The sequence below is a fragment of the Lissotriton helveticus genome, chromosome 4_1 (assembly GCF_964261635.1).
Source record: "Lissotriton helveticus chromosome 4_1, aLisHel1.1, whole genome shotgun sequence".
NCBI classification, from domain to species: domain Eukaryota; kingdom Metazoa; phylum Chordata; class Amphibia; order Caudata; family Salamandridae; genus Lissotriton; species Lissotriton helveticus.
In genome coordinates, this window is record NC_136063.1 from 1928490156 (window position 1) to 1928515721 (window position 25566).

General features: G+C 43.8%; 1 protein-coding gene across 1 annotated transcript in view; it reads left to right on the forward strand.

Annotated features, from left to right (window-relative positions):
* Positions 1-25566, forward strand: part of HTATSF1 (HIV-1 Tat specific factor 1) — a 312441-nt gene that overhangs the window by 146203 nt on the left and 140672 nt on the right. The window contains exon 6 of the mRNA XM_078688603.1: positions 19512-19611. Coding sequence (XP_078544729.1) covers positions 19512-19611 — 100 coding nt within the window. The remainder of the gene's footprint in view (positions 1-19511; positions 19612-25566) is intronic.

Below are 25566 nucleotides of genomic sequence, written 5' to 3' on the forward strand. Positions count from 1 at the left end.
ACTGGTCCATGATCTGGTACTAAAATTTAACCTAAATCAGCATAAATTAGGTGTTTTGCTCAGGTGATTAGAAAATTCTAGGCTATCCTAGACTAGGAGCCATAAACAGGAGAAAAGAAAGTATGATCTCATTTATGGGAATTAACTATTCTCCATGCATCAGTGAGGGAACGCTTAGCAATTGCTTTTGAAAATTGCTTCTGCACGGAGTTAGGAATGTACTTGAATTTAAACATTTCTATGTTGTGTTATTGAGAATTTGTTGATCGCACGCACACCAAAAAGGTCTCTTGACGCTGAGGTAGAGAGAAACAACTGCTGTCAGAATTTAGTCACAGGCTTGTCTAAACAACCATGTTTTCAATATATAAAGGGATTGATTATTTGGCTTTAATCCATCCAACATATTAAGTTATTATCTGCATATTCCATTAACTTAGAGGCAGTGATATTCCAAAAGGTATTATTGGTTGGTCCGTATACATTAACATTTGAAACAGAAATCTTATCAATTAGTAATTTTGCAATGAACCATATTCCTTTCTTATCATTGTCCTGAGAAATGAAAATAACATTTATTTTTTGGGGAACAAAGACTGATCACACCATTATTCTTCTTAGAAACAGATAGAGATAACATTACCAGCCGAATAATTTTTTTAATTTATCGCATCCATCATCACTTCAATGAGTTTCTTGCAACATAGCAAATATTGGTTGCCTAAAACTCTTTCTTTTGGTAATGTTCCAAGAGACCATTTTAAGCTTCATATAAACTGAAGTTAAAAAACATAGAGAAAGATTTTTCATCAAATATGAAGGATAGTAAGAATAAAAAGAAAAAATAGATGCAAGAAAGTAAAGATGAATTGGAGAGAAAAGGTATCTTATGATAAGCGAACAAGGGTTAAATAATTAATAGAAAGAGAAAAAGGGTGAGAAAATAATAGGAGAAAAGTATAGAGTAGTACATAAATTGAGAAGGAATAAACAAAACAATATACCTATGCGGTATGAAGCTTCACTCCACAGGTTCCAGAATGTGAATGATATTTGTGCCAACAAGGACATGAACCAGGCGATAGGAAGGGCACCAATAAGGAAGAAACAAAACAAAAGGGGGTTGGAGATTTAAAAGGGTAAGAGGAAGAAAGAGTAAAACAATTGATGTTCCCTAAAAGAGAAACAGAGAGAGGTAGAAACAAAGTAATAAGGCCAACGACTTAAGTAATCAGTGAAGGAAACGTTTCCATAGCATATTCTCTACAGCTATCTAAAAATTGTATTTAAGTTCATGGTATCTTCATAGTCTTGTTGTTATAGGTGAGTTGAAACAAAAATAGATGAAAGGGACCAAACCTTGCATTGATTGATCTAAGAGCAGGACACGTATCTAAGAATTTCTTATGTCGGTCAGCAATACATTTAGCAGCATCTATTGAGAAAAATAAATTGTGACCCGAGCTCGAAATAATATTCCCGCTGATGACCAGTAAAATCACTTCCGGGAGATCAGTGTAGTCTAAACATATGAGTGTAACTCCTATATTTAGTAGGCGATGAAGGAGATCGGGGTTTTGGGCCTAGTCTATACTCCCTTTGTATATTTAAGGAGGTTAAGTCAGGCATGTTCAGAATCTTACGGGGGATCAGAAATTGAAAGAACTGAATTAGATCACTTCCCTCACCCCCTTTCTGCAGTCCTTAGTTTCTATGATTGTTCCTCCTATTCCTATTTTCAAAGTTCCATGCTTGTCATTTGAGAAGACATACTTCTTGTTGCATAGGTTCAGGTTTTTTGTGTAAATTCCTATATATCACTCGCCCAGTGTTCTGCTCCAGATAATCTCTTTTCTGAATGAGATCATTTATTATGCAAACTTTGTAGTCTCTTGTTAGTTTCTTCTCTGTAAGGTCTTAGTGCTCTGATTTCTTCCAGTAAAAAAGCCATGGAGACCGAACTGTTGGTTTTACGTTTATTGATATTATCTACAGAACATCCAGCTTATGAAAACATTAATTCATCTAATACCCAACCTCTTTTTTCATACATTGCGTCTTACAATCTATTTCCCTTCATTGTAAGTATCTTCTATTCTGTTCCTCTGGTGCTTGTGGGATGCTTCGTACACGTAAGACATTCTTAACAGAACTCAAGTAAAAAATACAACATCAGATGATAAACAGGTCCCCCCTCCCTCCCTCAAACCCCGGTTCTTGCGCTTTTACTATCTATTTCTATTATAAATATATCTGGCTTGTTGCCTAATTCCTAGCTTTGGGATTGTTGCGTGTCTTGGGATTCTCCTGTATGTGTTATACGGGGAAGCCGGAGGTATTTAGGGCATGCTATTTCATGGAATTCTTTTGACAGACGAGTAAGGAGCGGCTTCCATATGTCTTTAAATGCCAGTTCAGAATTTGTCAATGAGACATGTAAGCGCTCCATACCCAACGTATACCACATCCTGTGGAGCCAGCCCAAATATGTGGGTGTTGTCTGCGTTCCCCAATGTGCTAGAATATTTTGCAGTGCCGCACCGAGAGCCAAGCCCATCTGTTTCCCCTTGCGGGATTTCAATGGGAACATTAAGTGGTTGGGCATTACAAGCACAGTGTATGTCGGGAATTGTGGGATCTGTGTCTCAAACAGTAGATCTATTTTGTCTAATATTTTGGTCCAGTATGTTGATAAATTTGGACAGTCCCACTGTAAGTCCAACAAGTTTCCCTCTTCCCCAGGCGCACGGGGGTCAAGTACCAATATGTGACTATTTTAATAGCTGTTTATTTGCTGGACGTATTTTGCGCCGTATGTTTGGCCCTATAGTAAATCTCTCCCCATTCCTTTCTTGATAATCACCTCCCAAGTTCCTTTTCCCACCGCTCCTGACTGGCATTGGGCTGTATGGGATCCAACTTGCGTAACATATCATATAGCTCAGAAACCAATTTTTTATCAGAAGATTTAATAACCAACCACTTCTCATATCTGTCCGGCTTTCGACTGACTTTTGGGGTTACATCTGGGTGAAGTAGTCAGTGTCGGATATGCAAATAGTGAAACTGCTCTGTTTCAGGTAGTGAGTAATCTTGTTGTGGTTGTGTAAATGGGTTAATCCCCTCAATGTCAAACAAATGACCTGCGACTTTGCACTGTGTATTTTGCCATGTTACAAATGCCTGTGTATTTAGCCCTGGTATGAACTACCTATTGTACATCAATGGTGACATTGGGGATGGGAACGACGTAAGTCCCTTCTTGGTAGCCACCCCTTCCCACACCTCCATCAACGATTTTGTCACAGGTGATCTCAAGAGGCTTTGCGACCAGTCTGCTTTCTTTAAAAAGGAGATTTTCCACAGAGGGAGATCCAGCTAGGGCTCTATCCTGGAATAACCAGTGTTTTTCTGAGTCCAGTCTGTCCCACTCTATGAGGTATCTCATTTGTGCCACACTATAGTACTCTAAGAGGTTAGGAATCCCTAAACCTCGCTCTTCTGGTTTCATATACCCCAGATTCCTCCGCATGCACGGTTCATCCCCCTGCCCAGATATAATGGAGGATGTCTTTTTGTAACTTCGTTACCTTGGTCGGGGAGGCTGGTAGTGTCTGAAAACAATAGAGCCTTGGGCAGTATTGACATTTTAACAGCAGCCACTCGGCCAAAAAGTGACAATTGGTGATGTTTCCAGCTATGGAGCTCCCCTGTAATCTGCAGCATAAATTTTGCATAATTGAGCATAACCATGTGTCGCTGTCGAAGCAAATTCAATCCCTAGATAGGGGATAGAGTCCGCTGCTTGAATCACTGAGAGATTATGTCCCAGGACCCGTCAGTGATCCTGCTAAATAGAGGATTTGCGATATCCCTACATTAACCCGAAACCCATAGACCTGCCCAAAAGATTCCAGGTCTTGTAGGAAAGCTGGGAGCGATTTCTCGAGGGTTTCCAATGAAGCTAGTATATCGTCAGTGTACAAGCTTATTACATGTTGTTCACCTCCGATTGGGATACCCGTAACTCCGGGGTTATCTCTCACCTTTTGGGCCAGCGGTTCGATGTATAGGGCAAATAAGAGTGGCGACAGTTGGCACCCCTGCCTGGTACCCTGTTGAATAAAGAAGGGTCAAGAAGCGATGCCATTTACCCTTATGGTAGCTGTGGGGGAGCTATAGCATACTGCAACCCAAGACCTGAAATCTCCCCTATGCCGAAATGAATCCGGGTTCGCTCGAGATATCCCAATCTACCCGATAGAAAGCTTTCTCGGCATCAACTGTCAATAGTAAAGCATCCATTCGTGTCTGGTGGGACTTATCTATTAAGTGTAAAATATGTTTGGTATTGTCTCCACTTTGCTGGCTTTGAACAAATCCCGCTTGATCTGGCTCATATGCTTGTGAACAGTTTAAGTCCACAAAACAGACGCTCTCTCAGACCAATATTAGATCTCAGAGACCTAGATTTTTACATACAGTCAGACCATTTCCACCTCTTAACACTTCAACAGGTACTACCTCTTTTGCAAAAGGATGACTTCCTATCTACACTAGACTTAAAGGAAGCCTACTTTCATATTCCAATCCACCCGGTTCACCGCACATTTCTCAGGTTTGTGGTAGCGGGTCAACACTACCAATTCAAGGTACTCCAACTACCCCCAGAGTTTTCACGAAGTGTCTGGCGGTAGTAGTTGTGCATCTAAGTAGACAAAGCATCCATGTCTTCCCATAACTGGACGATTGGCTCACCAAAGACGGCACTTATCAACAATGCTGCAAGCATACTTCTGTAACCATTCAGTTACTTCACCTGCTGAGGTTACAGTCAATGTGTTAAAATCATATCTTCAGTCAAAACTCAGGACGATCTAGGAGCCACTTTGGATACTCAAAGGGCTCTGGCGTTTCCCAACGCAGCCAGAGTTCAAAATATTCAGGTGTTAATTCTCCAATTTCAAGCCAGTCAGTCACTTGTGGAGAAGCGTGGCTCAGTGGTTAGAGGCGGCAGACCCGGAAGCTGAGATCGGCCGTGGACCAGGGTTCGATTCCCCGCCTCGGCGGGTCTTGGGCTCAAAATTCCACGGACTCGACAATTCTCGCTCCGGTGTCTACTCGACTCACGGGGTCACACTCTGCGACTCTGGGCAATAGCTTGCTTAATCTCCACTACGGCCCCTCGCGGCGGGATGCCTGGCTTTCACCTTGTGGATACCCTGCCGGGGTATCTCACAGGGGAATACCAGGACGGGTTCCCTAAGCAAGCGCCTTGAGACCCCTGGGTGATTCGTGCGCTATATAAATCGAAATACATTTACATTTACATTTACATTTACTTCCAGCTCGAGTTTTTATGCAGCTGTTGGGAAAGATGGCGTCTTGTATCATGATCCTTCTCCATGCCAGACTGCACATGCGTCCACTTCAAGAATGCTTAGCCAGGCAGTGGAACCAGTCACACGGTCTATTAACCGATCTAGTGTTGGTAAGCAGCCGTACTCATCGCTCTCTGCAGTGGTGGCACACCCACATTTTGTCAAAAGGACACCTGTTCATAGACCCGGTTCCACAGACAGTATTAACAGTGGACGCATCCCTAACTGGCTGGGGAGCTCATCTTCAACAGCAAACGTTGCCCCACATCAATCATTTAGAGCTGATGTAATCTTTCTACCTCTCAAAGCCTTTCAAGATCACCTGTCTGGCAAATCTGTCTTGGTTCGAACCGACAACATGACAGCTATGTATTACATATAGAAACGGGGGGGGGGCACTCTCTCCAACTATCCCAGTTAGCCCAAGACATCTGGAGGTGGACTATTCCCCACAATATATATCTCCTAGCAGAACACCTCCTAGGAGTCAACAACCAGATTGCGGACTTTGACAAAAACGTACATATTAAACGTAAAAATAAGATGAGGTCTATTAGATGTAGACACTTAAGATGGACTCTGCTAGACCAATTATTCTTCCACGAGTGCTCCTTTATGTAAACAGGCCTGTAAATCTTGTTCTTCTATTTTCACATTTGCTGTACATTTAAAAACCGAGGTCAAATGTCAGGCTTCATCTTCTGAGGATTCGTGGTTTTTCTTTACTTTCTCTGACTTCAAAATTAGACGATTTATGTGTCAATCCTGCTGGGTACTGGGGGTAGGAAAGGTTTATTTTCTAGCACACAACATTTAAATGAACTGGGCAAGTATTTCAGAATATATCAGAATTATGAACACACATACGAAGTACATCTTGCTAATTCTGAAGTGTGTTGGAAACAAATAATTTGATATGATTTCCACACATTATCGTTTGTGCGCTGAATAGCTTTATTAGTAAAACTGTATGTCTGTACAAATGTAATGATCATTTGAAAATGTGTTGTATTCAATGGCAATGTGCTACCACACCATGCATACTTCACTCTACACCACTCCAAGCCACTGCACTCTACTCTGCACCACTCCACTCCATTGCACTCTACGCCACTTCACTCTACGTCTCTGTATTCTACACTCTACTTTACACCAATTGACTCTTCGCCATTGCAGTTTCCACCACTCCATTCTAGGCCACTCCAATCTACTCTGCAGAAATGTACTCTACACCATTCTACAACACTGCATTGTCTGCCACTCAATGCCAATACACTCTACGCCAGTGCACTTTACTGTGTAACACTCAACTCTACGCCAATCCACTGTACACCACTCATCTACTCTGCACCCTGCCACTGAAACCTACACCACTTTACTCTACTATTACACCCTACACCACTACACTCTACACTGCACTACACCACTTCACGCTACTCTGAAACAATCTACTGTACGCCCCTGCACTCTACGCCAATCTACTGTACGCCACTCTAATCTATTCTGCACCACTGCACTCTACACCACCTTACTCTATGCCATTACACCCTACACCACTCTACACTGCACCACACCACTCTACACCACTTCACGCTACTCTGAAACAATCTACTCTACATCACTGCACTCCTCGCCACTCTACTCCACTCTGTCATTTCCATCTGCCACTCTACTCCACTCCACTCTACCTCACTCCACTCCACTCTACCTCACTCCACTCTACGCCAATGCACTCTGCTCAATGCACTCTGTTGCCGCACTATACAACACTGTACTCTACTATGCACCACTGACAATATTCTGCAACACTACACTCTCCTCTACTAAATTCTGCAACACTGTACTCTGCGCAACTTCACTCTCTGCCTCTATACTCTGCATCACTACACTCCGGACCAATGCACACTACTATGCACCACTCTAATCCACACCACTGCATTCTATGATGTTGTATTGTACAGAGCTAAATTCTATGCTGCTTCACTCTATGCTTCTGCACTCTACGTCATTATACTCTGCAACACTCTCCACCAATGCACTCTACACCAGTCCACTCTACTCTGCGCCACTCCATGCCACTGAAATCTACACCACTGCACTCTACTCTACACCACCTTACTCAACGCCACCGCTCTTACACGGCGCTACTCAACACCACTCTACGCCACTGCACTCCATGCCACTCTACAACTCTGCACTGCTGCATTCTCTGCCATTACACTCTACGGCACTCTACTCTGCATCACTCCATTCTGCCACTGCCCTCTGCGGCACTATATTCTACTCTGCACTACTCTACACCACTGCTCACTCTGCGCTACGCCACTCTTCTCTACACCACACAGCACCACACCACTTCACACCACTGCACTCTACGCCACTGCACTCTACTGTGCAGCACTGTAATCTACAACATCATGCTAGCACCCTGTACTCTACGCTACTTTACTCTGCAACACTACTTCATCCACTCAACACCAGACCACTCTACTCCACTGTATGCCACACTACACAACTCCACTCTATGCCACTCCAATACACAACACTTTATGCCACTCCAATTTGCAACTCTACTCCACTGTTTGTCATTCCACACTACGCCATTCCACATCAGTCTCCTCTAAGCCCTAACATTTGACCATGATGAACTGCAGCCATGCTGGTGTACAACATGCCTAAAACACATTGGCAAAGCCAATAGCTCTTGCATATGCTAGACCTATTAGCTTTGCCAGGGCTTGTTTCTAGGATGTCATCCCTTTGCTGTAACAGGCCGTCGCTTGTTTGTTGTTCGATCAATGCCCTCCAGCAGTTTGAGTGTGTAGGAAAGTGCTTCTTTTAGACATGGTTAGCCCCCCACCTTTTACCTGGAACATGATGTGATTGAGACTGAAAGTACACTGGGTCCCTGCTAACCAGGTCCCCAGTGCCAGATCTCTTTCTCTAAACTGTACCTTTGTTCCACAATTGGCCCAACTTCAGCCCCCTTTTATATGTCCTTAGTAAATGATACTCCTGGTTCATAGGGCATTGGAACTGTAGAGGGTCCACTAGGGCTGCAGCATGTATTGTGCCACCGTAGGGATCCTTCACCAAGATCATGGACACTGCCAGTGCAGGCTGCTTATCTTGGTGCAGAGGAAACGGATGAGTTGACATGGCACACATCGCTGTGTGCCATGCCCACATACACTGCATTAGATATAGGTTAGCCACCCCTACAGTAGGGTGCACTATATTCCATGTGTGGACATATCTGCCTGAGTGGATATGACCCTAGAGCGGCGGTACTCAAAGTACGGCCCGCGGGCCAGTTGCGGCCCACCAGACCTCTCCTTGCGGCCCCCCAGGGAAAACAACAACAGTCACGGACTTCGCCATTACTGCTGTTGTGATTCCTCGGGGGCCGCATTTACCGCGAAATGGGCATGCGCAGACAATTAGTGTCTTGCATGCTGACCTGCGCCCCCGCCCTCACCTGCTTGCATGCTGACCTGCGGCCCCGCCCTCACCTGCCGCTGTGACGTCATAGGATTGCGTCGCGGCAGGTGAGGGTTTAAAAAGAATGGCACTGCAATTTGCTCCCTTTGTCTACCTGCCCTTGTCCTCGCCCACCTACGTCGGACTTACCACAGCGCCGACAACAGCAGTGTGTGCCCAACTGAAGGGGATGAGATTCAGTGCCCCGTGGAAATAATTGCCGCCTCGCCTCAGAAACAAGTAAGTGTATGCAATTGGCATCAATGTTATTGCTGGTTCGCCGTTTTTTCATGTCTATTTTTGGACCTTATCAATAACTCAAAATGTAAAGATATCCTTCGTGGTTTGAAATAAAAGGGTGAAGTTATTCTTCGGGATCTTCGAGGGGGCTAAAATGTTTTATACATGTTTATTGCGAGGTTTTGCATATTTATTTATGTGCAACCGACTGTAGATGGCGCTGTTGTTTTTAAAGTACTTTTGAAAATCGTGTGTTTCTAAACTTACACGACCAGCATTAATAAACCGAGCTTAGCTGTGGTGCCATTCATGTGGCCGAGCAGGTCACTGGTTTAGAATCCACTTTCAGTGCACACTTGGGGCAAAGACGGAGCCATCCTTCTGTAAGGGAGGGCCCTTTATCATGATCTAGTGACGAAAACTCCTCCGTGAAGCTTTTGTTTTTGTACTTGTTTTCACAGTTCTATGCTTGACTGTGACATGGTGAGTATGGTGACATGGGACATCGACACTGACTGTAATGCCTCAAAAGCTTCTCCTGCCTTTTGCTTCTTTTTCACACGCCTCCCTCAACCAACTCCTCCATGGCGCCCCTAACCCGAGCTTACTTGTGAGGACTGGAAGCTGCCTTTGCTGACAGGCTGCTCTGTAATGCCTATATCCCTTTTGTGCGCCTCCTTTGCTCCATTGCTTCTTGACTAATCCCCATTGCTTTACTCCGCCTGCATCTCACCTTCTCCTCCACCCCCCCAAAGAGTCTTTTATTTAAGATTATTTTTTATTTCTTCGGAGGGCCCAGCAGTTGCCATTTGCTGCCAGGCCACTCCATTATATACAATGAACTTTTGCCGGTTTAAGCGTCATCTGCCATCTTAGATGGATACTTAAAGACAAAAGAAAAGCAATAGGCACAGGGATGAATAGTGACAAACACACACACACACACACGCATGCATGCATATGTCAGTTATGAAGTTAGGTGGTTGAGTAAAGGTAGAGTGCTAGAAAGATTTATTACTTTGCTTCCAGAAATTGAACAATTTGTAATTAGTCGAGGGCAGTCCTTCCCAGAATTATATGATTTGCAATGGCTCACCATGCTCCATCTTCTGTGTGACATCTTCTCACATTTAAACTCTCTCAATCTGGCACTTCAAGGTAGACAGAAACTGGTGTCCTCAATGATGAGTGCCATCTACTCCTTTGAAAGTAAACTCGAGCTGTTCCGAGAGCAGTTGAACGATGGTGATCTTGCACACTTTCCAAAGTTGCAGGCTTTAACGCAGAGGGTTGAAAAAGCTCAGGAAATGTTGTTCAGTCTTAATCTGTGTGTGTATCTGGAAGAAAAGTCTGGGGACATTAAGAGGCGATTCTCTCAGTTTAGAGTTCTCATCCCACTTTTCAGGCTTATAGAAAACCCATGGATGGTTAGTGCAAGGAATCTTGAAGCTGTTGAACTTCTTGGTTTGAAAAGGGCACAAGCTGAGATGGAACTAATTGATATGCAATACAGCTCTGTGCTTGAGTCCTCTTTCTTGGGGAGGGAACCAGAAGATTTCTGGAAAAGTGTGCCATCTGAAAAATTCCCTCTTCTTTTTACATTGGCACAAAGAATACTTACCATGTTTGGGTCCACATATGTATGTGAGTGTTCCTTTTCTACAATGGGTGTTTTGAAAAATAAACTGAGAAACAAACTGACTGATGCACATCTGGATCACCTCCTGAGACTTGCACTCTCTGAAAAAGTTCCAGAGTACAAGAAATTAATTGCAGACATGAAGTGTAAAATTAGTGCATAAACTCTGTGCCTTGCAAAATACTTTTCCCCTTTGCCTTTGTACTTGCTATTCTACTTTCACTAAAGGCCTTCAAATAAAAATGTATTATCAAAATGTGCTCTTTGTAGTTGTATCTGATTTTGAAATACAGCATGGTCGCATTGTCTAATGTTTTGAAACAGGTTTTTTCTTACTCTAGCTCCGCCCCTCACTGATCCCGCCCCCACTAACCCCACCCCTAACAGTGCGGCCCTCGGCCACAAAGCACACTGTAAATTTGCCCCCCGGCAGAAACTTTGTGAGTACCCATGCCCTAGAGTCTCCAAGTCCATTCTTGGACATTGTAAGTGCACAGGAAAGCCATAAAGAGACCATGGGCTTGATACTTGTCAGTATGAGTTCCCCAGCTCCACGATTTCTTCACTGTACTCACAGATGTTTGGTACCAAACATCTTGTCTTAATACATCCTCACTGTTGTTAGGGTTGGATTTATTAGGTAATGCACACAGAGGACACCCTAGAAGATTCCCCTGATAACCTACCAACTATTAGGGGGGTTTCCGACCGGTCTCAGCCAGCCTGCCACCACTAGACATGTTTCTGGCCTCCAGGGGTTCGAGTCTTCACTCTCAGTGGCCAGAAACGAAGCCTGCTCTCGGCGGGGCTGTTTCACACCTCCTGCAAGTAAGATATGCCGTCCAGGGTGGGAAGCTTCAAAGGACATGCCGCATTTGAAATGCGATCCAGGTCTATCCAGTTAGTGGAGATTGCCAACCCCCCTGTTCTGACCTCACTTTTGATGGGAGGACAGGTGGGAAAATTAGTAAGATCAGGAGGTGTGCCCACATTCAGCCAGTACCAACCCTAAGGTGGGGCAGGGAATGTGGACCGCACTTTTTCAATTCCTCCATGTTGGGTTGGAGAGAATTAGCCGATCAGGGACAGGGTTGTGCCCCTTCCTTCAGGAAGTGGTCACTTAGAGGGTGTAGACACCCTAAAGGTAGGTAGCCCAATGCCTACTATCTTTCACTCCTTTTAACGCCCCTAAATTTAGTATTTAGGTGGAATCCCTCAACACAGATTTTCAGATTCAATGGACCTATAGAAGAACCTGACGAAGAAGAGCTGTTAAACCCGAGAACGTTGTACATGCTGCACAATTATGGTGCAAAACCCTGCCTTGCCCTTCTACTGTGAGGCCTCTAAGAACCCCAAAGGACCGCCATACCCAGCCCAGTAGCCGAAGAACTCCCTTGGAGTAGAGGAACTACTCCCCTGCAGACCGCAGGCACCAGACCGCAGAGTCCGGCTTACTGACTTGCCGCTCCCCAGTGACTCCGACTCAGCAACCGAACCAGAAGAGATGTACCTGCTCCGAAGGGTCGGATCTGTTACTCCACCAAGTGTGAAGACAACAGGACCTACCTTAGCTGCCCGAAACAATACCCAGGGTACCTGACCCCGTGCAACCTACACCGAGACGAAGAGTCCAATCCGAACTCCAACTGTCCAGATAGCAAGCACCCGAAGAGAAACTTCAGAACCCACTTCGTAGGTGGCCCAAATGTCCTGATACCGTCCCTGCAACCCTTCTCCCCCTGACCGCGAAGACCGCCTTGACGCACTGATCCCGACTGACCATCCTGCTCTGCAAACTGGCTGTGCTCCTAAGGCCCTTGCGAGCTGATCCCTCATTTGGGATCCCTCTGATTTACCTGTAAGTTCTCTTGTGCAGCCTATTTTGAGGTGGGCTGCCTTCTTTGTAGCGCCTGCTACCAATGACTCCAGCACCCTAGCCCCAGCCGAAACCGAGACGCTCCCGACGATCTGCTGGTGGAACATTGGACCTGGGTTTGCGACTAGCCTGAAACCCAACGGTGAACCCCGATAACCGCCTCCACGATTTTCTATACATTTGTGTGTTTTCTTCCATAGGAATACATTGTGCGTATTTGTGCACAACTGTGAGTTATTTTCCGAACTTTTAAAATACATAACAAAATAAGTACTTCCTTGTGAACACAGTTACTCTGCGCCAATCCATGCCACTGAAATCTACACCGCTGCACTCTACTCTACACCACCTTTTTACTTATAAAGCGCGCAGCTACTCCTTGGAGTGTCCCGACGCTAAGAAAGAAGACAGTGACAGAGCCGAGCAGCCAGCCCCAGGGCTGCTGACCTATTGTGCAAAAAGCTAAATTTTTAAACCGCATCTAAAGCTGAGGAGGTCCTGCGCCTGACGCAAGGCTGGCGGCAGATTATTCCAGAGCTGAGAGGCTACGACCTGGAAAGACTGCCCACCTAGACGAGAGCGGGAGAACCTAGGGATCTGCGAGAGCAGCTGATTTGAAGACCTCAGACTTGTAGATGAAACATAGTGCTGGCATCTGTTTCTTAGATATAAGGCCGCAATGTTGTGGAAGGCATTATAAGCTAGCACCAATGCCTTGAAATTTGCCCTTTTTCGTACTGAAAGCCAGTGCAAGGACTTTATTTTATTTTTATTTATTTTATAAAGTTTTATATAGTGCGAATCAGATCCCGAGAGATATCATAGCGCTTTACAAAAGGATGAAAGGGATAGTACTACTCCAGTAAAGAATGCCAAACGGTTGTAGTCACGAAAATCACATACAAGTGATACACAGCGAGAAGAGAGGGAGAATACAGATCCAGTAACAACATCATATAAGAATACCAAACAGGTATAGTCACAATAATCACAAACAGGTGGTACACAGCAAGTAATGAAATTAGCGGGTCAATAACAGGCTGCTACAGGGGGCAAGCCTTTCATCCGAGAGGAGCATGGAGCACAAACAAAGGATGGTAAAAGATGTAGAGTTAACCAACACCTTATTGTATGATCAGAGGTTGCGCGCAAATGCACATCTGCCAAATTAGGGTAAAAATGTGTTCATTAGGAATCTTTTGGCTTCAAGTTTGAAAGCAGTTAATGATGAAATTCTGCGCACATCCGGTGGAAGAGTGTTCCAAATCTTTGGTGCAGCACCTGAGAAGTCTCGACGACAAGATCTCTTTTTATTCATGGTACATGGTTTCAGGAGGAAGTTGTTAGCGCTTCTTGAAGCTCTCTCGCCACAAGATAATTCAAGCTTTTGTGCTAGGTACCTGAGGGGTTGTCGTGCAGGGCTTTGTGCGCTAGAACGATAATCTTTAACTGGATTCTGGCTTCGTAGGGCAACCATTTAAGAGACTTTAGGACTGGGGAAATGTGCTCATTTCGTTTGGTACCAGTAACTAGTCTGGCTGCAACGTTCAGTGCTGACCTCAGTGGAGCCAGGGTGTAATTGGGAAGGCCACAGAGCGTAGCGCTGCCATAGTCTAGCCTTGGCAAGATCAGTTCTTGGACCGCTTGTTAGAAGTAATTTTGTGGAAGGAAGAGCTTGATATTTCTAAGTGTCCTCATCAAGTGATTATCTCCCTTACATACGTTGCTGATATGATTTTTCATATTCAGGCGCTTGTCCAAGGTGATTCCGAGGGATTTGGCAGAGTCTATGATGAGTAGGGTGCAATTGAAAGCAGTGAGGTGAGTCAACCAAAGGTCTAGCTTGAAGGAGTGGTTCGGAGGGGAGATGAGAAGTAATTCAATTTTGGAGGTGTTGAGCAGGAGGTGGTTCTCAGTTAACCATTTTTGAGTAGAGGTTAAGGTAAAGTTGAGTGAGATGATGTTATCCAGGGATGAGATTTTCAGGTAAAATTGCGTGTCGTCAGCGTACATGTGGAAGGGAATGTTCATGTCATTTACAGAATTAACCAGAGGTTCCAAAAAGAGGTTGAAAAGGATAGGAAAGAGGGAAGAACCTTGGGGGACACCCATGAGTACTGGAGAGGGCTGGGAGAGGGAGTGGTTTGCCTTAACTCTTTGTATTCTGTGGTGGAGGAAGGTGGAGAACCATTGTAGCACCAGACCCGAGAATCCCATCCTGTTCTTCAGAGTGGAAAGGAGGTTGTCATGATTAACCGTGTCGATTGCGGAGGAAAGATCAAGGAGGATCAGGAGGCAGGAGTAATTTTGATCGAGTATATTTAATATGTCGTCCATAACGTGCTTGAGTGCCGATTCTGTGCTGTGCCCCTTCTGAAAGCCTTTATTGATGTTGGTTAAGGAGTTGGAAATTCTCCATGTGAGCACAGAGCGGGCATTGTACACATTTTTCGAGTAATTTAGCTAGAGTGGGGTTGTTAGATATGGGGCGGAAATTATTGAGATCACATTTCTCAGCTATTGGTTTTTTTAATATGGGTGATACCTGCGCTGCTTTTAGATAGTTTGGGATTGTGCCTTGGGATAGAGAAGCATTTACTATCCTTGTCCGTGTGGGGATGAGAGCATTCTTGATCTCTTCGAAGATGGTCGGGGGCAAAGGGTCACTGAAGTGGTTGGATGGATTGATGTTCTGAAGAATCCTGTACATGTCTTTTTCACTGAGTGGGGTAAAGGTGCTCCAAGAGGCCTTATTCTTGCTGATCAGGCTTATGAGATTGGACTTTTCTGTGACAAGAGATGGTGCGGATCCAGTACCTGGCAGTAGAGCCTTCTTGGAGGCAAGTTCACTAGAGCTGAGTCTTGATTTCTCAATGAAGAAAGCAGAAAATTCATCGCCAGACAGTGGACTAACGTTGGAGACAGAGTTATTTGTATCCCCAGTTTATTGTTGTTTGACCAGTTCGAAAAGTTTGATGGGGCGATTCGCGGCTTGATCAAGTTGTTGTCTGAAGTAATCTGCCTTAGCGCACTTGACTTGCTTGTTGTAAATACTCCTAACATCTCTAAGGAATTTTAGGTGTTTCAAGGAGGGCTTTGACTTCCAGGCTCGTTCAGCTGCCCTAAGGTTGCGACGTTCCGTGTTTAGATTGTCGTTGTACCATGGTTTGGATTTTTTTGTTAAGGTATTTTTTTTAGTTGAAGTGGTGCAATGTCATCCAATATGTTGGAGATGGCCGAGATGTAAGCGTCGGTGAATAACTGAACCCCACCCAAATCGGCTTGGGACGAGAGGGCAGTTTTACAGTGGGCAGCTAATTCAACTGGGTCAATTGATCAGAGATCCCTTTTCCATATCTTAGTTTTCGTTGGATGAGCCTTCCTCTACTTCAGGTGAGGAATCATGTGTGTCCTGAGGTCCACCATAAGTATGGCTCTTGCCGCGGCGTTTTGCACCACCTGTAGACGGCCGAGAAGATAATCAAGAAGACCGACATGAAGAACGTTTACATAATCAAGACGGGACAAAATCAGTGCTTGTACTATTGTTTTCCTGTGGGGAAGCAGGAGTAGTGGGAGGAAGTTTCTCAACATTTTCAGTAGGCCAAAACATGTGCCAGCCACAGCCTGGACCTGGGATTTCATGGACATATCCGCGTCCATTTCCACCCCGAGATTCCTAACAGTTATGGCTAAGGTAGCAGGAGAGGACATGTTCTGTGGCCACCATTCACGCTACTCATCCCCCAGATTGTGACCCAAGAAGATAATTTCTGATTTCTCAGAATTGCACAGTAGTTCTTGGGTCTAAAAAATTAAATAAAATTTAGTATTATTTTTGCAAATCGGATTCGATTTATTCTTTGAGTGTGTGTTTCATTTCTTGCCTCTGTGAGTACAACAAATGCTTAGCACTACCCTCAGATGAGCCTACCTGCTTGCCCACTTGACCACAAATGGAGCGCTCGTATTATCTACTTTTGCCTCTGTAGGCCAGTCTGGGACTTACTGGACTCTGCCCAGTGTACTTCATTTTAGTACACTATATAGTCAACTTCCTACAAGGTGCCACAAGCCAGCCTTGCCGTCACTCTGGAGAAACCATTGGACCTTTTGTATTTCAAATGGTACTTTTTAGGAAAGGACAACAATTACTGCAAGATTATTTCAGTGAGAATGTGCTAATGAATCCTTTTCAGATAGCTTCTCTCTCCAAACAGTCCCTGTATTCAGAGCTAAGCCACTTTCAGCTGCAGTGACTCGATGTGGACAATCTTTGTTGTGCTTTTACGAAAGCTGGTGGTAAAGAATGGGTGCCGCCAATTGAGACTCAATTGTGAATCAAAAAAAATATGATCATTATTTATTAGTTTGTGTTTGCGGAAAATAACAAAATGAGCACCACAATTCCTCCCATTGAGGGTTCCGGGGGAGTTGGTGCTTTCAGAATAGATAATTGCTCAAGGTAAAGCTTTGCGTCTGCTCTTCTTCGAATGTCTGACGAACTGGGCACATATGTGGAGTATGCAGTAAAGGACTCCTACAGATGGGAGCAAAAGCTTCTGGTGGCTATAGCGCTCTTTAGAGTCTAAGGGGTTCTAGCCATTTTTACACCTAAATTAAACCGGAAATGTCGCTTGTCCTTTGTTTCTTTATGGTTTACAATTGCTGACAATGACTCCTTCTTTCTAGCATCTCTTATGCGTTCTGGTGCTTTTTCTGGATTTCAGACTCCCGTTTTGCTTGTTTTTCCTACATTCGAACAATGCTGTTGTTAGATTCATATGGCACATATTTACTTTATTCCTTCCTATTCCTACCACACATGTTGCTTCTTTTCTTCGTTTTCACACATACATGTCATTAATTAGCCTTTTTTTTCATATGACATATATGCTGGGTTCTTTCCGATACCTGTCACTTGAGATGTTGCTTGCTTCTGTTTTTTACATATCCTGCATACATGTTATTACTTGGCTCTTTGCAACATCTGACATGCATGTTGTTGGCTTCTTTTCTACATGTTCTACATAGATTCTTTTAGCTGGATAATTGCTACACCTACTACACATCATGTTTATTTATTTCGTAAATCGTGAGCATTTTTATTAGTTTACTCGTTTCTGCACTTGTCACACATAATTGTGCTTGTTTCTTTCGTACAGTTCCTATTTTATTGTTAATATTTGGTTCTGTGGTGGCTTCCACACACGCTAATCTTTGCTTCTTTTCTACATTTCATTCACACATTCCTTTAGTTGGTTCTTTTGTACACTTGTTATGCCAACGTACCGCAGGAATTACAGACCCATCTCTCTACCCCCCTTCCCAGCCAATCATCGAGAAGGCCATCAATGAGTTCATCGAAACAAACCACACACAGGACCCCTCCGAAACAGGCAGTTGCCGCCTGAATGAAGGACAACTACCTCAAATTCAACTCACATGTAACCAAAGTCCTCATCTTGAGCACCACTCCCTCCACCTGGGATGACTCAGGTTGGCCCGCATCGCTCGGAACTCCCCCCACACCCACCGACCACGCACGCAACCTCGGCATCATCCTCAACTCCGCACTCTCAATGAACCACCAAATCAACACGTCTCCTCATCCTCCTGCTTCCACACACTCTTCCTGCTTTGGAAGATTTTCATGTGGATCACCACTGAGTCCAAGATAGTGGTCGCTCGTCAGCAGCAAACTCGACTACGGCAACGCACTGTAAACTGGCACAACCCAAAAACTCCAAAAGAAATTGAAGAGTTTTGAGAACACCTCCGCCAGACCTATCCTGCACATCCCCCACCGCAGCCACATCTCTGGTCTCCTGAGAGACCTTCACTGGCTCCCGATCAACAAAAGAATCACCTTCAAGCTCTTCACGGATACCTACAAAGCCCTCCACAACACCAGACACTGCTTCTCCTTCTACACACCTACCATACATCTACGCTCTGCCCAACTAGCCCTGGCCTCTATCCCGTGTATCCGCAAGACCTCGGCCATAGAAAGATCTTTCTCCTATCTCTCTGCGAAGACCTGGACCTCTCTACCTCTACATTTCAGGTAATCACCTTAACTGCCTCAATTCAGGAAGGACCTCAATATGTGGCTCTTCGACTGAACTGCTGAACTCTGCCCCCTCCCCAGCGCCTTGCGACCATAACGGGTGATTAGCTGTGCTTTATAACAACCATGATTGATTGATTTATGCTTGGTGTTATTTGTTTCTTTTCTTCATTCCCTGCATGGTATTGGTTGGTTCTTTCCTATCCCTGCCACCCATGCTGCTGTTCACTCAGATTTGCCGTCATTTGCTGCGTGACATACAACAAATACTGTTTGTCCCACTGTGATTTCTCAAGCAATTTGTTTTTTTACTTACTGCTTTCCGTTGTCCTCGTGTTTTTTGCCGCTCTTTGGGTTTTTTTTCCTTTAAAAAACATATTTGTTTTTGGGGTGGACAATGACTTGGATGTGATTATGGGTTTTGGGTTTCCACCGTCTGCCTTTTTTTTGCTTTTTTGGCCCGTACCTATGCTCTTTAATGAAGTTGCTTCTCCCGTAGCTCTGCTCTATGGCTCTGATTGTCCCATCTGTTAGTGACACATTGAAGCGTGGACAGCGGAATTCTGGTGCTCCGGTCTTATGTGTCAGGAAAATGGCATACTGTTTATTTACTGCATTTCATACATATGGCATTATACATTTCTTTCATACCTGTTATTAGTTGATTCTTTGATATACCTATTTGTTTCTTTTGTACTTTTTGTGTGCAGATCCCATCACTTTTTGCTTCATATTTCACACACAATGCTGCTTGTTTCTTTTACTACATCTGACATGTGTTGCTTGAATCCTTTTCTACATAATGGTGCATGTTTTTCGTAGACAGCTGGACTGGAGGCCAGAGAAGAAGGCTGGTGAAACCAGATTGCGGCACGAGCGGGTTATTATTATCAGGAACATGTTTCACCCAACAGACTTTGAGGTGAGAAGCTATAAGAATAAATGTGTCTAGAGACTAGGATTGTGAAAGCAGTTGTTACAATAAGATTGGGCGCATTTTACCATAACCTGATGTCCAAACGCAGGTGCATTCACGAGTGAGACTTTTTTTCTTCAAGTTTCCTTAAAAGTATGTATCGAGCGCACTTCTCAGTACAGTTTCAGCTCTAAAAGTGTGTGTGGTCCTTGAGATTGCGCATATCTTAATTAATAATTTTAGGAATCTCTTGCGCCTGAGCTCTAACACTTTTGTCGTTGTTTTTTCCTACACGTGCACCAGTTGGGCTCTTCAGACTTAAATGTGCTCATTTTATTACTGTTGCCTGAGCTGGAAAAAAAAAACATTTTTGTAGTAAAAGTTCGAAAATAAATTTATAATAAAGACATGCAATAAAAGCACAAGGAAGCAGTGAAAGCAAATAAGTAACAATCATTTCTAAAATGGCTGTACGAATTGCATTTAGGAGAACTTCTGTACGGTTTACATTCCAATCCAGTCCCGACCCCCTTCCAAAGTAACTGGTGCTATGTGCTAGAATAGTGCACGAGAGAGAAAGGCTAACTAACCCCTCCAGCTCTGCCCCTCTGCCCTCCACAGGTGTTTGATATTGACGCAGAAAGAAGCATAGCTCTGTCTCAAAGGTTCATGAACATGTACATTTCACTATCCCAGCAGATGTGCAATTTGCGACATCGGAAAGGTAGATTGTTCAATGCAGTTGAGTCTTATAGGATAGTATCAATACTGGTCCTGAGGAAGACCCAGTTGAAAATTAGTACACTTTCTCTGTTCCACTAAAACAACTGACTGTTTAGCCAAAACACGTTTGTTCTGTTGTCTGCAATGTATTTTGCACGCCCTCATAACTTTCACTGATCACATACACTGCACTATTTTTCTCTCTGAACATCGTTCAGACTAATGATTTCTCTGGATTACTGTAGAACAAAAAATACAAAAATGCAGTGTTAACGTCTTTACCAAATTAGGGTTGACTGAAGTCTTTTTTTACACAAAAAAAGATGTGCATGTTTGTGCCTTAGGCATAATAAGAACTTTAAGTAAAAGCTAAAGTTTTATGTATGCAATATACAAAGGAGTCGACTTTTCCAAGCCTCCACGAATTATTTGTTTTTTTAATCTGTTTTTCCAAAAGAACCCTCGTGTTGCTAATTCCTGAAACCAACCATAGCTACCAGCAGTAAGACAATAGAAAGAGTATTTCTTAGTCCTACTTGGGGCATCCAAACGACAGACACTACTGAATATGATACTAAGAGCATACACAGTCATCCCTTGCAACAGCAGTGTATTGTGCATCTCCCTACCCAAACACACTACACTAAGGTCATAGAAGCAACAATGTCATAGAAAGAGTCCGTGAAATAGCTGATCAAATAGAGGACTTGCACTTTACATCCATCCCTTAACTGTGCCCAGTCTAAAACATCTCCATCATGTCAACCAGAAAAAACGCCGCTGTTCCTTCTATATTCATTCTCGTGTCTTTTTCTCTGTGCTGTTGGACTTTAGGTATCCTAGCGCAGCACCACTATATTGTCATGCCTTTAACAGTTTCTTGGGTTTGGAGAACCTAATAATTTCTACTCCAGTAATGATTAAGTTGGTCCCAGAAGTCAAAAGTTTAAGAACCGCTGATCTAGAGTTTTGCTGTATGCCTTTTAGCCACTATTGCTGCCGCTGCTGCAAATTTAGCCCTTATGTTGCCCTTCCTTGACTTACAGATGATATATAACAAACATTGTTTCGGTGTGTTTGCTGTGATTTGATGTGTTATCAGGTGTGGTCTAGCCAATACCTGCTGCCAATACCCAGGTATAAATGGGCAAAACCACATTCTGTGCAGGAAGCCAACATTACCTTCGGAGCACCTATGGCTGCTTATATTTTGTGCAGTTTCCCTGTGATGAGGTACATTCTATGTAAACATTTGAATTGCACTCTAGCGTTAACCTTGCATTGCTTGAGAAGTTTAATCTGAACGCATACTTTGTTATACTCTTTCCAACCAGCCTACCACCCGCAAGGTACCTGTCAAGGTATCTGTTACTCATGGGACATCTGGGAATACCTGTCCTTATTTCCATTTGTGCTATTTCCGCATGTTGCATCCTGCTTCTCCTTGACTGTTTTAAATGTACCATTGGGGTACAAATATCCTACTGTTAGCCATCCTCCCTCCACCACAGTGTGTTTTCTGTTTTTTTTTTGAGAGGTTGCAGATTATATCTGCACATGTTATGTTTTAAAATTTGTTAAGCATGCTAGTACCAAAAGGTGTCTTGGCGCTGGTAGTTCACAATGAGCAGGACCTCTATTTTTTAAGCTGCCAGCGCAAATGAAGATCTAATAACTTTGCGCACCTCCCTTTCCCTAATACTGCATACTTAGTTTTTATGTAGGGTCATCTTGGTGGTCCATGTCTTCCTCCCACCAGTAGTTCATGTTACTAGGGTTGTGGTTGTGTCCCTTCAAGCAGTTTCTTTTTCCAGTTTAGGTCTTTCTAATCAGCGCACTGTATGCTACAACTGCTTGGGTCTACAGTATACTTTTAGGTTAGTTAATCTTGTCTACCTTTCTACCAGGGTAGCATTGTTATTTTGAGTTTTAGCTTGCTGTACTTTCCTGCCCATACTATCTGTGTCAGCAACTGGTCTACTTCTCTAAATAATTTTATTGGCAGTGGATGCATTACCCTCTGTAGGAATTTAGACGTCTGGCCAAAACACCACTTTAGCAAGTGTCCCCCGGCTTATTACTTATATATATATATATATATATATGGATTTACTGTTTTTATCATTTATTAGAGGCAGAATTAGACCTCTCCAAAAGCCAAAGAAAAAGCACCACACTTAAACCAAGACCCTGTTAGAATTGTAACTGCAGTACCTACTGTCGTTCCTGCCATTGTTCATTTCACGAAGTGTAGCCCCTTATCTTGTGAATGCTGATGTATTTCAACCTTGATGAGGGCTATATAGCATCCACTGCAGCGAGGTCCACCCAGGAGTGTATGCAATGCTCTTATATGTAATTAGCTTTTACTCAGTCTTAATGGGCCAGTGGTTGTCTTTGGGGATACACCAATAATGCTTTTTGGGGACCGACACTTATTTTTCAGCGTCAAGTATTTATCAAGTGCAAGAGTGGGCAAAACACACTGGTCAAAAAGACACAGAAATAGAAAGATGGGAAACCGTCACACAGGAAAAGTAGGAATCTGCGAGAGTGAGATAAAGGAGCAGGAAGTGTCAGGTAGTGGATTAAAGAGGCACAAGGTGGATTTAAAGCTACCAACCTTGGTATTTGGCATGCCCACGAATAACTGCCCCAGCTGTGGGCTTCTGAGCAGAGCTTCGGTAACCAGCACTCTTTCTTTTATAAATTAATCTCTGCTTTTACTCCCCTTTTCCACCTACCCCGTACCGCTGTCCCAAACAGGTAATTGTATGTGCTGTCCATCGGAACACCCCATGCTCTGTATCATACTACTTTTCTTTTTACTCAGCACATCTTAACTAACGGTTCTATTTTAACTCCCCATACATCGCTATCTGTGTGCCTTTGTGTTATTTCCCAAACAAACCAAGTTGCTTTCTGATCAGCCCCCCTCAGACCAATCTTTTAACCGCTGGAAAGACCTGCGATAATTAACCATTAGAACTTAGGAACATCGTGTTGCTATTGCCTCAAAGACTTTAAACTCAAGGACTGTGCTACATGCAGAATGTTGCTCTCATAAGCAAGTAGTATTCCCGCCCATGTGCGGGACCCCGGAAACACAATCATATATGTGACCCACATATATGTATCTCCATATAAATATATATATATATAAATGTCTAATTTACAAACATTTTTATGCAATTTGCCGGTAACAATGCATTTATTCACATAGCAATTCTGAAACTCATGTTTATCTTGCAATTATTTTTGTGCAATTCACCGGCATAATTAGTATTTGTCTCAACCTGAACGCATTTATGTATTTGTTTAGGAACGACCAAAATTTCTTTTGTTTATCACCTACCTCACAATCAAGTGCTATAGGTGCAGTTTCTTAAATGGTCCGCCGATGTTTTAGGCGTTGTCATGTGATCAAGCCACTCCGGTGGTGAAACGCGTTATTGCCAACAAATAAACGCAGAAGAATTTGCACTTAATCTGGGTCCGTGTCTGCTTGCTTGCTGGCTGCTATAATTCTACATGGGTAGCGGTCTTCCCGAGCAGCTATCTGGATAGATATATATATATATATATATATATATATAGATAGATATATAGATATATAGATATATATATAGATATATAGATATATATATAGATATATAGATATATATATAGATATATAGATATATATATAGATATATAGATATATATATAGATATATAGATATATATATAGATATATAGATATATATATATCTATATATCTATATATATATATATATCTGCCTTACACACACTAGAGCTGAACAATGCTGTAAGGACTTCCCATTAAATCATAAAGAATACATTGGAAACAGGGAAAAAACAATAACAGAGCATGTTTAAGAACTGTTTTAATGCCTAGCACTTAGCACAAACTCTCAGATAGGACTGAAAGCATTGGCAGCTCCCAGGCTGCATTGCAGAAAACATAGTCTGAAAAGCTAACTCATAGCAACATAGAAAAAAACTGGCACCGTGCCTTTAAGGCAGTCATGACCCCCAGCTTCCCATCATGCCTCAGGGGTGGCAGTTAGGTCGGTTGTTCTTTCCGGCTCCTTCAGGAAGGATCCTCATTACACAGCTCCACTTCTTTCTGATTTTAGTCAGGAATAATCTTCCCTTTTTTGGAAAATTTTGACTTACTTCGATGTCTTTCAGCTTTTGAAGTAAGGTTCTGTCTTTTTTTGACAGGTTTGGGCATTTTTTCCACTCAAAATGCCATCTCTTTTTGACCCCTACCCTTCTTGTGGAAAAAAGAAGGCCAGGTCAGACTCTCATGCAGTCTGTATTCTTTGTTGCCTAAGGACCATGTCCCCAAGACTTGTCCTCATTGCCAGTGGAGTGGTGTGGCTCACTGGTTAGAGGCGGCAGACCCGTAGGCAGAGAATGGCCCGGGACCAGGGTTCAATTCCCGACGCGGCAGGGTCGTGGACCAGGGTCAAAAACGGGCTCGATAATTCTCACCTCGGTGCCTACTCTAACCAGGGAACACACTCTGCAACTCTGGGCATTAAGCTTGCCTCATCTCTACAACGGCCCCCCACAGATGCCGGGGATGCCTGGTTTCACTTTGGAGATACCCAGAAAGGGACCATCTCACAGGGAAAACCAGGACGGGTTCCCCAGCGGTTTTCAGCGACAGGATACTCCATGGAGTCGCAATGCGCTTTACAAGTACACCCACATTTACATTTTACATTTACATCCAAAAGGACTCTAAAAGACGGAGAAAGGATCAGTCTTTATGGGCTGGAAGAAAAGGCATCTTCCAGAGGCAGGTCACCGGTGAGGAAGGGCTCTAAGAGGGCGAGATCTTCATCCAGAAGCAAAGTCCCTCGCTCTTCTGCTTCAGCGTCGGGCTCGGCGCTGAAAAAACTACCACCGGTGGGTCATTTGTCCAAGAAAAGACCATCGAGAGAACACCGTCATTCAAGTACGTCTCTCCGTTCACCGTCGATGTTGAAGAATGTTGATCCTCTGCCGTCGTCAACCCGGCGACGATCGGCGTCGAGGAGCAGAAGCCCTCCGCCATCGTCAACTCTGCTACGATCAGCATCGAGGAGTAGAAACCCTCCACCATCGTCAACCCGGCGACGATCGGTGTCGAGGAGCAGAAGTCCCCCGCCGTTGCCAGCTCAACTTCCGACGTCGAGGGCGGTACACCTCCGTCGTCGTCAGTCCATCGCCGATCGACGTCGAGGGG